General features: G+C 35.0%; 1 protein-coding gene across 1 annotated transcript in view; it reads right to left on the minus strand.

Annotated features, from left to right (window-relative positions):
• Positions 1-8,838: 8,838 nt before the first annotated feature.
• Positions 8,839-13,482, minus strand: part of LOC144958962 (FMRFamide receptor-like) — a 15,518-nt gene continuing 10,874 nt past the window's right edge. Inside the window, exons 8-9 of the mRNA XM_078891261.1 lie at positions 12,794-12,972; positions 8,839-9,052 (exon numbers count right to left, since the gene is read on the minus strand). Coding sequence (XP_078747387.1) covers positions 8,959-9,052; positions 12,794-12,972 — 273 coding nt within the window. The 3' untranslated portion in view covers positions 8,839-8,958. The remainder of the gene's footprint in view (positions 9,053-12,793; positions 12,973-13,482) is intronic.

The raw sequence follows: 13,482 nt of genomic DNA on the forward strand, positions 1-13,482 counted from the left end.
TATTATTATATTATTATTATTATTATTATTATTATTATTATTATTATTATTTATTATTATTATTATTATTATTATTATTATTATTTATTATTATTATTATATTTTATTATTATTATTATTATTATTATTATTATTATTATTATTATTATTATTATTATTATTATTATTATTATTATTATTATTATTATTATTATTATTATTATTATTATATATTATTATTATTATTATTATTATATTATTATTATTATATTATTATTATATTATTATTATTATTATATTTATTATTATTATTATTTATTATTATTATTATTATTATTATTATTATTATTATTATTATTATTATTATTATTATTATTATTATCATTATTATTATTATCATTATTATTATTATTAAACACCAAAGAACTATGTGACTACAACCATCAGGAGCATGTACAAGATATTTCTCATTGTTAAAGGATGAAAGAATGATCACTTTATATTCATATTTATTCAAATTTATGTCTTAAATTATCTTATCTCTTTTCTTTTTTTTAAATTGATTTATTTACTGTGTTTTATTTATTTATGTATTTATTTATTATTTATTTATTTATTTATTTATTTATTCATTTATTTATTTATTCATTTATTTATTTCTATAATAGGCCAATGTTCATATGCCTATGTTTAGTGTGCATGTATATACAATGAGAAGAAGATACAATAACCTGGCAAAGTGACGACAAACGTTGGGTGTCTCTCATTCCTGATGTTAAAAAGCAGACACAAGAAAATCAAGTAACAGTCCAATTGTTTTTGTTTTGATTTTTTGTTGTTGTTTTTTTTTTTTTTTTTTTGACATGATACTTTTGTTTCCCCGATGCCGTATCTAAATTGATTGCATTTCGACACCGTTTCTCAAGATAAGAGGTATATGACTTCAACCATCGAGAAAGTGTCCAAGATATTCCTCATCGTTATCAGACAAGAAATGAAGTGAGTAGCCAGTAGGAAAGTGCCGGAAGAATATCAGACAATAAAAACTTCGCGGCGTATTGGGGGCTCGAAGTTTTTGTTCTCTGTCGTTTTCTGGCATTTTCCTATTCACTTCATTGCATGTTGTTATTGTCAAAATAATATGTGCCGGCTCCACTCACTTTTCCGTCGTTAAAAGATGAAATTGTGACCTGTCATATCAAAACGATATAATATGTGGTCCGTCGTCTCAAAACGGTTGTATCTCGGGATGAATTAGATGTAGAAAGTTTAGTTCACAGCCACATAAATGGAACTTGAGAATAATTATTTCTCCCCAGGAGCGTGGCTATATCGGTTGATGTGGTGCCTGGCACCGCTCCATCTATTTAACAAATGGATAACAGCATTTAAAAAATAATAGAACTGAGAAATACCGCCTCTTATTTAGTTGAGTAAGCCTTTCTTTAATTTTTGTTCTTTCTTTTGCATTTACAAATATAGCATGTTTCAAGTCATTCTATTCTGATTCTGGCACCACCTTATAATGTAAGCGTGCCACGCCATTGATTTCTCCCCTTTATAGTAAAGTATGTATACAACGTCTTGCGTTGCTAAAAGATCAAAGTTCATATTTATTATCATTTTAGTTCTAAACTAACTACCAGGGGTCCGCGTGTGGCCTTCGTCATCTCATGGCCTGACACTGACCAACAAATGACGTTAAAAGACAAGTCTTAGACCACAAAATAAAACAAGTCGTGAGTTGTATGCAACAGTTCTAGCAATGAGATCACTTGTTTCCTTGACCACTACGCAATTGCGGCTTCAATTTCAGAACTTCGTGAGAATTTCTAAGCTATTAACATTTATTGGAATAGTCTGATGTCACGTCGCCCAGCAAAGGCGGCCATCGTGGTTCTAAACAAAAAAAAATCGGTACTTTTTATTCTTCATGCTGACTAGAACTTTTCGTATGTCACAAGATCAGAATGTGTAAAAGCCAAAACATGATCAGATTTATAATGTGTTTTTTTTCTCCTCTGGATACGCTTTTATGCTCGTCGGAGAAATATTTCATAAGGGCGTCCGCCATTGTTGTTCCAATAGTTTAGAGCCAGTTACTAAGTTACCATGCGTCATTACGAGGGACGTGACGTTACGACTGTTGAAGCGTATTGAAAATGAAAGTTGTTGCCAGAGTAAAACATTTTACGGAAATTGAATTGTTCTTCAATCACTGTGAGGGCAAATTGTGTGGCTATGTGGTCTTGTGGTATGACACTCACTTTCGGATCGGAAGGTCCTGGTTTCGAGCCTCGCTCGACGCATAGTTGAGTCCTTGAAATAGGCTCTTTACTCACATTATTTCACCGTACTCAGGTGTAAAATGAATACCAGCGCTGTCTCTGTCGGAAAGAAACTGTAATATCGCCTAACAGGCGTCATGTTTAATGTTCTACATGTTACGTTGGTCAGGGACCCCTTGCTAAGCGCTCTGAGCACGTTTAGTGGATATTGCTCTATATACTGGCTCAATTATGTATTTATTTATAAATTGTGGATTTATAACGTTAAATATAGCAACTACTAAAAAAGAAGGGAAAAAAATCTCCCTCTCAAGACGACTAATTTTAACTCCTAAAAGTTATGATATTTTTTAGATTTTCAAATAACCAAAAAAAAAAAAAAAAAAGAAAGAAAATTCCTTTTCTTCATCCCCATTGGGAAATTTGTTTTTAGGGTATATTCCAAGAGCATCTCCGCAAAGTGAGCTAGGGTGAGGTCATTAATTTGCTTAGGGTCACACAGAGAAGTGGCCGGTGATTGAACTCGGTACCTGGTACCGTTCGGGTACGAAGCAAAGACCGTACCACTGAGCCACACTTGCCCAAACGGGCAGCTCAGTGTTAATCCTTTCCTGCAAAGTGCAAGACACGACATTTTAAAGTTTGGATGCCCAGGATGTTTTATCCGTTAACCCTCTCCATACCACCCATGGGAAAATCGTCCCATTCATTACATATCCAACCAGCATGTTTCTCATTCAGATTTATTTTGTAACTCACACAATTTAAAGGGAAAAAATGTTTTATTTTAGCTTAAAAACGTGACACTGTGTTGTAGAGTTCATTTTGCTGATCAATATTATGCATAGAATGTATTTGTTGCTTTTCTGTTTGAGTAATAAAAAAATTATTTTTGTGTTGGGTGGGGTTTGAAGTTTTGGAGAAAATTCTGAAAATGGCTGGTAAGGGGAGGGTTAAGGAATACTGATCTCAAATGTTTGTATCCCTAAGATTACAAGCTTCTCAGTGAACGACCAATGGATAATACTAAGCTGCTAAATGTTGCGTCTGTAAAAAGTAATAAACAAAATATGAAAATAACAGCTTCAATAAAGAACAAATGCGAAACGTTTCGGACTCAAAACCCTTCTTCAGCCAACAACGAACATACAATGAAAACCTAAATTCATTACTAAAGAAAACAAAACCCAACAGATTCACGGCAGAGATATAAATAAATAAATAAATAAATAAATAAATAAATAAATAAATAAATAAATAAATAAATAAAATTCCCTTTATTCACCCCCAAGGGGAAATTTGTCTTGAGGGTCTATTCCAAAGGAAGACTGGAGAGCAGCGCCGTAAAGTTATCTAGGGCGGGGTGACTTGCTCAAGGACACAAAACTCAGCGGCGGGTGATTGAACTCGGTACCTTTCGGGTAACAGGATGAATGAAACACTACAGTCAAAGGAGTTAATGTGGTAGTGGCGTTGGTTAGAAATCATTCGTCTGTAGTGTTTCATTCATTCTGCTTTGTTGATAAACGGGAAACCCGAAACTTCCATTTTATCTTGTTTACGTATATTAAATTGAACCTTACATTCAATATCACATTGTTTTTCATTTCTTCGAGCTTCGAGCAGGCACCATTTACATTATATTATACGAGTCTCATATGGGACGTTAATTCGAAACATAGCAATACAAATAAACTAACGAAAACTATCGCTTTACTTTATGCTTCGTTTTTGACTTTATTGTATTTCAAAATCGTTCAAAAACGCACATAATCAAAACACTCATCTCCTTCACTAAAATATCTTTACGACAGAAACTTGAAACAAAACGAACAGGAAATAGGTGGCTGAGTCAGATGACTAGCAGTGAAATTAATGTTAAAATGTATAAGGTTACCTTGTCTTGTTATAGACTGTCTTTATCGACAGTAATGTGCATCTCTCATCTCCCCGACACTTTGTGATGTTACATTTTACAACATATTCAGTTCAATATCGTTTTATTGATTGCTTCAGTGTGTGAAGTGACCCGAGTGGTTAGGGATTGTACTGTGATCCAGAAAGTCACGTGTTCGAGCCCCGCTCCAGGCACTTTCGTTTTTTTCTCATTGGGCAAGATTATTAACCCCAAATTTGCTCACTTGGACAACATGGGTGATTCCTGTTGACATCAGACATCCTGTTTGATTAATTATCTATATCCCTTCTTGGAATGCCTAGGCGACGATATCTCACTTTGACAACATGGGTGATTCCTGTTGACATCGGCCATCTTGTTTGAAGAATTATCTATATTCCTTCGTGGAAATCCTAGGCGACGATAATATCTTATAATGTCATGGCGGAACGGCCTATATTTTTCAGGTGACCTGGTCTTTAACCTATTTGAAACAGGCATTCAATCGACACAGTTTGTATCAAAACCTATTTGTGATCCAGTGCATAACAGCGGTAATGTAGTTGTGGTGTGATTTTTGTTGTTGTGTTAAGTAAATGAACGGAAGGATGTCGGTGTGATTTTGGATGACGCGAAAGACGAACGGAAGCAGTGGATGGAATTGTGACGTCAAGGAGAGGAGACCGGCAGAGTCGATGGATACGTGAGAATTCGCTGTTGGTTATTGTTGACGTGTAATCAGTATTCGTTTTCGTGTGCACTTTGATATCTTGTTGTCTGTGGCCGTGTGAGGTATGTGATAGTGGAGAGTGGTTGATGAGAGCAAATGAGGTTGATACGTCGGAATACATTAATTAACCACAGGTATTATTTAGGTGCAGCTTAGATGCTGAGATTTTGAGGCTATAGTAAACTTTGAGATTTGTGTTAATTCCATATGGCTCATAGATGTAAATGTTGCTGCTCGAAGCTCGAAGAAATAAATAACAATGTGAAATTGAATGTAAGCTTCAATTTAATTATGAAAACAGATGTAATGGACGTTTCGGGTTTCCTCCCCTTTATCAACAAACAGGATGAATGAAACACTACAGATGAATGAGATAATGTGGTAGTGGCGTAGTTTAGATGAATAAACAATCTATTGTTCTATTTTAATTCGTGCTTTCTCACAAAGTAGCATACTATTTCCTGCCCATCAATGTTTTGTTTATTCATCTTAACGACGCCACTATCATATTATCTCATTCATCTGTAGTGTTTCATTCATTCACCCTGTTTGTTGATAAAGGGGAAATACGAAACGTCCATTGTATCTGTTTTCGTAATTAAATTGAAGCTTACATTCAATTTCACATTGTTATTTATGTTTATGTTACATAGAGGAGAGGTGAGGCAATTTTGTAAAGTATTTTTTTAAAATCCAAAATTTCATATTTCTCAATATTTATTCATCCTTTGGGTTCTATTCGACGTTCACATAATTGGAATTGGCAATATCTTAAATTTATGCGAATATTTCCATTACAACAATGAGCCCAAACAGTTTGGGTTCTCAGACCTGCAAATAAGATCACATGGATTCTACCTCATTTTGACATAACCCTCTCCTTACCACCTGCAGCAAAATCGTCACATTTGTTAAGACACAAATCCTTTAAAAAGCCATAAGTCCAATTTTGGCCACAAAACTCATCTTGTAAAAAAAAAATTCAAACCTGGGACTTTGCTTCTGTAAAACAAAATGCTAATATCACCTTATATACGGCACTTTCATCCTACGTGAAGAATACTGCGTTAGTGAAAAAAAAAATTATTTAGATTTTTGCCATTGAACTTGCCTTTCAATTTCAAATTTTGATAGAGTAGAATTTCCCTAATCTTTCCATTAAAAAAATAGAACATGAGACAACGTAAAGGACAAGACGGTTTTTCTGGCAAAAATACCACTTCGATGTTATTATACAATTTGTAAAGCATGACTCAATAAGATGTGTCAAAATAATATCTTGTAGTAACTCCCAATGATTGGTTGATTTTGAGATCCAACGAGACTTTAGAAGATGGTCTTTTTCTTTAATCTTTGGTCGTTAGCTTTGACGAGTCATTGTGGTTGGTACTGGGGTTTTGGGTGACGTGGGTGCATGAAGATGTGTGTGACATTCATTATGGCAACCATGCAAGGTGTGGGATAAGATGGACGAAGAAGAAGAAGAAGAAGAAGAAGAAGAAGAAGAAGAAGAAGAAGAAGAAGAAGAAGAAGAAGAAGAAGAAGAAAGAAGAAGAGAAGAAGAAGAAGAAGAAGAAGAAGAAGAAGAAGAAGAAAAGAGAAGAAGAAGAAGAAGAAGAAGAAGAGAAGAAGAAGAAGAAGAGAAAGAAGAGAAGAAGAAGAAAGAAGAAGAGAAGAAGAGAAGAAAGAGAAGAGAAAGAAGAAGAAGAAGAAGAAGAGAAGAGAAGAAGAAGAAGAAGAAAGAAGAAGAAGAAGAAGAAGAAGAAGAAGAAGAAGAAGAAGAAGAAGAAGAAGAAGAAGAAGAAGAAGAAGAAGAAGAAGAAGAAGAAGAAGAAGAAGAGAAGAAGAAGAAGAAGAAGAAGAGAAGAAGAAGAAGAAGAAGAAGAAGAAGAAGAAGAAGAAGAAGAGAAGAAGAAGAAGAAGAAGAAGAAGAGAAAAGAAGAGAGAAGAAAGAAGAAGAAAGAAGAAGAAGAGAAGAAGAAGAAGAAGAAGAAGAAGAAGAAGAAGAAGAAGAAGAAGAAGAAAGAAGGAAGAGAGAAGAAGAAGAAGAGAAGAAGAAGAGAAGAAGAAGAAGAAGAAGAAGAAGAAGAAGAAGAAGAAGAAGAAGAAGAAGAAGAAGAAGAAGAAGAAGAAGAAGAAGAAGAAGAAAAGAAGAAAGAAGAAGAAAAGAAGAAGAAGAAGAAGAAAAGAAGAGAGAAGAAGAAGAAGAAGAGAAGAAGAAAGAAGAGAAGAAGAAAAGAAGAAGAAGAGAAAAGAAAAGAAGAAGAAGAGAAGAAGAAGAAGAAGAAGAAGAAGAAGAAGAAGGAAAGAAGAAGAAAGAAGAAGAAGAAGGGAAAGAAGAAGAAGAAGAAGAAAAGAAGAAAGAAGAAGAAAGAAGAAAGAAGAAGAGAGAAAGAAGAAGAAAGAGAAGAAGAGAGAAGAAAAGAAGAAGAAGAAGAAGAAGAAAGAAGAAGAAAAAGAAGAAGAAAGAAGAGAAGAAGAAGGAAGAAGAAGAAGAAGAAGAAGAAGAAGAAAGAAGAAGAAGAGAAAAGAGAAGAAGAAAGAAGAAGAAGAAAGAAGAAAAGAAGAAAGAAGGAAGAAGAAGAAGAAGAAGAAGAAGAAGAAGAAGAAGAAGAAGAAGAAGAAAGAAGAAGAAGAAGAAGAAGAAGAAGAAGAAGAAAAGAAGAAGAAGAAGAAGAAGAAGAAAGAAGAAGAAGAAAAGAAGAAGAAGAAGAAGAAGAAGAAGAAGAAGAAGAAGAAAGAAGAAGAAGAAGAAGAAGAAGAAGAAGAAGAAGAAGAAGAAGAAGAAGAAGAGAAGAAGAAGAAGAAGAAGAAGAAGAAGAAAGAAGAAGAAGAAGAAGAAGAAGAAGAAGAAGAAGAAGAAGAAGAAGAAGAAGAAGAAGAAGAAGAGAAGAAGAAGAGAAGAAGAAGAAGAAGAAGAAGAAGAAAAAGAAGAAGAAGAAAGAAGAAGAAGAAGGAGAAAGAGAAGAAGAAGAAGAAGAAGAGAAGAAAGGAGAAGAAGAAGAAGAGAGAAGAAGAAGAAGGAAGAAGAAGAGAAGGAAGAAGAAGAAGAAGAAGAAGAAGAAGAAGAAGAAAGAAGAAGAAGAAAGAAGAAGAAGAAGAAAGAGAAGAAGAAGAAGAAGAAGAAGAAGAAGAAGAAGAAGAAGAAGAAGAAGAAGAAGAAGAAGAAGAGAAGAAGAAGAAGAAGAAGAAAGAAGAAAGAAGAAAGAAAGAAAGAGAAGAGAAGAAGAAGAAGAAGAAGAAGAAGAAAGAAGAAGAAGAGAAGAAAGAAAGAAGAGAAGAGAGAAGAAGAAAGAAGAGAAGAAGAAGAAGAAGAAGAAAGAAGAAGAAGAAAGAGAAGAAGAGAGAAGGAAGAAGAGAAGAAGAAGAAGGAAGAAGAAAAGAAGAAGAAGAAGAAGAAGAAGAAGAAGAAGAAGAAAGAAGAAGAAGAAGAAGAGAAGAAGAAGAAGAAGAAAGAAGAAGAAGAAGAAGAAGAAGAAGAAGAAGAAGAAGAAGAAGAAGAAGAGAAAGAAAGAAGAAGAAGAAAAGAAGAAGAAGAAAAAGAAGAAGAAGAAGAAGAAGAAGAGAAGAAGAAGAAGAAGAAGAAGAAGAAGAAGAAGAAGAAGAAGAAGAAGAAGAAGAAGGAAGAAGGAAGAAGAAGAGAAGAAGAAGAAGAAAGAAGAAAGAAAGAAGAAGAAGAAGAAGAAGAAAAAGAAGAAGAGAAGAGAAGAAGAAAGAAGGAAAAGAGAAGAAGAAGAAGAAGAAGAAAGAAGAAGAAGAAGAAGAAGAAGAAGAAGAAGAAGAAAAGAAGAAGAAGAAGAAGAAGAAGAAGAAGAGAAAGAAGAAGAAAGAAGAAGAAGAAGAAGAAAGAAGAAGAGAAGAAGAAGAAGAAAGAAACGAGAAGAAGAAGAAGAAGAAAAAGAAGAAGAAGAAGAAGAAGAAGAAGAAGAAGAAGAAGAAGAAGAAGAAGAAGAAGAAGAAGAAGAAGAAGAAGAAGAAGAAGAACTATAACACGTTTTCCCATTGTATTTCAAATTCTTAGAATCTAATGAATTGACGCCGATTTGTCTTCATCTTGAAGTTCTTTAATCTTTGGTCGTTTGTTTTGCCGTATCATGTTGACTGAGACTGGAGTCTTTGGTGATGCTGGTAGCTGTCACGCCACTCTGGGTTGCCAGTCTGGAAGAAATCAAGGCCATAAATGACATTAATTGATATACTCGTACAAGTTTATTGTTGTGTGGGTGTTTATATATATATATATATATATATATATATATATATATATATATATATATATATATATATATATATATTAATGGAGTCATTCACATTTATATATAGCCGAGACACGTCTTTCTGTGGTTATTTATCTACGTCTTCAGTCGGCGGCATACTTTTCCGTAGATTCTATGGTAGACGTGGATAAATAACCACAGAAACACATGTTTCGACTATATATAAATGTGAGTGACTCAATTTTATTTTACATTAGCTCTAACAATGTTATCGAGCACTCTCCTACCTACAAGTACCCACCAACACTCATGAATATATATATATATATATATATATATATATATATATATATATATATATATATATATCTTCTTCTTCTTCTTCTAGGTTCCATGCCTGGTCCAGGCTTCGGATACTGCATGAATTATCTCTCTCCATTCCTCCTTGTCTCTTGCTTTTTCAAACAGCTCTTGGATTGTTTGGTTGGTGAAGCCCTTCAGTTGATCTAGGAGTGTTTTTCTTTGTCTCCCCCGGGCGCGTTTACCAGGTATTTTTCCACAACTTGCCAGGTATTCATTCTTATCTTTCCTTACTATGTGTCCGAAAAAGGATAGTTGTCGATCCGCTATTAAGGGCATTAGTTTCCTTTGTTGGTATGTTTGTTTTAGCACTTCTTCGTTCGTTTTGTGTGCAGTATACGATATTCTCTGCATCCTTCTCAAGCACCACATTTCAAAAGCTTCAATTTTCTTTTGTGTTTCTGCATTTGTAGTCCAGCTTTCTCATCCGTATAACAAGATTGGCCACACGTAGCACTTCAAGACTCGGAATCTAATCCCGAACGACATCTGTTTGTTTTTCAAAATGTTTCCCAGGTCCATGAAGGCCTGTTTGGCTTGAGTTATTCTTGCTCGTATGTCTCGGTTACATCTTCCATCTGTTGTCACTATTGAACCTAGGTATTTAAAACTTTCTACGTTGGTAAGTTGCTCGCCGTGAATCGTTATATTGCAGGTGTTGTTGTTTTCGGGGTTTTTCTGTATTACCATGCATTCCGTTTTGGTGATATTCACTTCCATTCCCTTGGCTTCACTATCTACTACCACTTTGTCAACAATCTTTTGAAGTTGGATTTCTGATGTTGCAATGAGTACCGCATCGTCTGCGATTCTTATATTATTTATGTTGTGACCTCCTACTTTTATTCCCTCCATATTAGTTATGCCCCTCATGATTGTTTCTTGGTATAGATTAAACAGATCTGGTGAGGCAACACACCCTTGACGGACTCCTTTCTTAATAGGAATGGAATTTCCTGTAGAGTTTCCTATTTTGATAGATGCCTGCTGGGTGTAGTATAATGTTTGCATGAGTCTGAGGTCTTTCTTATCAGCGCCAATAGAGTGCAGTTGTTTTAGTATTTCTTCGTGGCGTACTCTATCAAAAGCTTTTTTGTAGTCGACAAAACAGAGGTATAGTGGGTCTGAACCTGTATAGCTCTTTCACTTAAAACACGGAGGAGGTATATTGCGTTCCTTGTCCCTCTGTCAGGTTGGAATCCATATTGTTCTTCTGCGATTTCGGGGTTAATCTTATTCCTTAGCCTGTTGATAATTATACGCAACAGTATTTTGTTGATGTGGCTTATTAAACTTATAGTTCTAAAATTTTCGCATCTGACTGCACCTGCTTTCTTTGGTATTGCTATGAAAATAGAGTTACAGAGATCTTCTGGAATTTTCCCAGTGTTGTATATATTGTTGAATAATATGTGAAGTTCATCAATTGCTAGATCACCTAGGCTTTTTAATACCTCTACAGATATTTCATCAGGGCCTGTTGCTTTACCATCCCTCATTCGTTCCATGGCATGTTAAATTTCACTTTTGGTGATGTTTGGTCCGCTTAATGGTTCTTTGAATTTCAGTGGTGGTTCATTTCTATTTGGATCATTGTACAGTTCGCCTATGTATTCTACCCATCGGCTTTCTATATGTTGTTTTTCAAATAGCAGTTCCCCTTGTTTGTTTTGGATACAACTTCCTGCTGCTTTGCTTTTCCTTTTCCCTGATAGTTCTTTTATTCTTTGGTGAGCTTGTTGGGGGTTGGGTTTGTATTCTCTTTCGATTTCGCAGCATTTCCAGTCTAGATAGTTCTCGTGTGCCTCGATGCATTTGGGTTTAATGTGGTTGTTCAATGTTCAATATAGCTGTATACAAGAATAAGCAATTCGTTTGGAGTAAGAATTTTTTCTTCGGACATTATTAAGGATTACGCCGACTGAGGATTGTAAAGAGACACAGAAACGAACGTCTCAGCCACAAAAAAATGTGAGTGACAATTCGTATTCTAGCTGTATATATATATATATATATATATATATATATATATATATATATATATATATATATATGTGTGTGTGTGTGTGTGTGTGTGTGTGTGTGTGTGTAAGATGAAAATAAAACTAAACTGGCAAAGTGACAACAAACATTGTATGTCTCTCATTCCTGATAACACTGGAAAGTAGGCGGAAAGAAAAACGCCCCCAAACTCTCCACAGAACAGTACATTCCAACAACACAGCAGAGCAGTAACTCTAACACAATAATATTTCACAAAACAACACTCTACATCCACAAGAAATTGTCATAGCAGTAAGTTCACAATTCCAACATACAGAACCAACACATATAAAAACAGTTTCTTCCCAAGAACCATTAGGAAGTGGAACCACCGTGTATCCAAGATATTATCAACAACAACAACAACAAATTTGGTCAATTATTAAACATTTATCTCTCAACTCAATAACACAATAATGGAGAAAGTCACCACATAATTGTATCAAATCTGCAGTGATGGGCAATCCACCTTTTGCAGATAAAGACATTGAACTTGAACGTGATCATAAACTTAATACATCTCACTATTCTAAATTTAAAACTCAGTGCTTTATCTCATGAATTCCATTTTGTAAATGAGGTTTTACCTATCATGTGCGTCAATTGTAATGCCTAATGTTATGGAAGACATGGAAATTGATATGGTTTCATTTGAATTTATTTCTTTATTTATGTTAAGAACCCAAAGCACCTAAAGTCCAATGAAATATCAGATCTCACTTAATATTATAGCGTTCTTTTACGGGTTTGGATTTATTAAATGAGTTATTTTTATCGCGGCAAATACCTCACGAGCTTGCGAGTAATTACTATTATTCAGTTTCTTTTGGTCTGTGATACCTTCTTTTGTGGGGTATTTTTCTCTTATGTCAGGCTATGTATGAATATACAAACGTTACGTTTTGATAGATTGCCTTCTGCCACTTTGTGTTGCCATAGAAAATTGTTAATTGAGCTTTTATATATAGCGCAATATCCACTACATATGCTCAAAGCGCTTTACAAGGGGTCCCTGGTCAACAGCAACATTTAACATTTAAGGACAGGACATGACGCCTGTTAGTCGATATTACAATTTTTCGGACAAAGACAACGCTGTTAACGGCCAGGTACTCATTTTACACCTGAATACGGTGAGAGAATGTGAGTAAAGAGTCTTTTCCAAGGACTCAACTATCCGCCGATCGAGGCTCGAACCTAGAACCTCCCGATCCGAAAGCGAGTGTCATACCACTAGACCACATAGCCATAAATAGATATCATCCATAAAGACTTTGACCTTGCACATCCAAACAGGGTCAAGAAAGTCCTTAGGAATCTGTCGTTGAGAAGGATGTAGACGACGAAGTTCACTGATGAGTTGAGGAACTGACACAGTAAGCTAACGGCAGACGACAACCTGTACATGTTTCTGTAACGTCCAAACACAGAAAACTCGTCCGTGGCGTACGTGAACGACTGGGGAAGGAAAATGGCGTCAATTATTAATTAATATGACAAATAGGCTTCAACAGTCGTGACGTCACTTCCCTCGTAATGACGCATAGTAACTAAGTAACTGGTTCTAAACAATCGGAACTATGGCGGACATCCTTATGAAATACTTCTCCGACGATCATAAAAGTGTATCCAGAGGAGAAAAACATTATAAATCTGATCATGTTTTGACTTTTATACATTCTGATCACATGACATGTGAAAAGTTCAAGCCATCATGAAGAATAAAAATACAAATTTTCTTTGTTTAGAACCAAGCTGCTGGTCGCTGGGCAGACGTGACTTCAGGCTATTGAATCCTATTGCCAGAACAATCTGGCGACATACGGCTGAAAGGGAGATAAATGCTTCAGGTTGGACAACTTAGGCCCAGGCGAGGTACTCAGCAATTTCCTCACTCGACCCTAGCACCGACTATATTATCCGTAGTTTACCCGGGTTACTTTTACCCCATGCCTATTTATTACATTT

This window comes from Berghia stephanieae, chromosome 13 (assembly GCF_034508935.2).
Source record: "Berghia stephanieae isolate SIO BIC M18660-M18661 chromosome 13, UCSD_Bste_1.3, whole genome shotgun sequence".
Taxonomy (NCBI): Eukaryota; Metazoa; Mollusca; class Gastropoda; order Nudibranchia; family Aeolidiidae; genus Berghia; species Berghia stephanieae.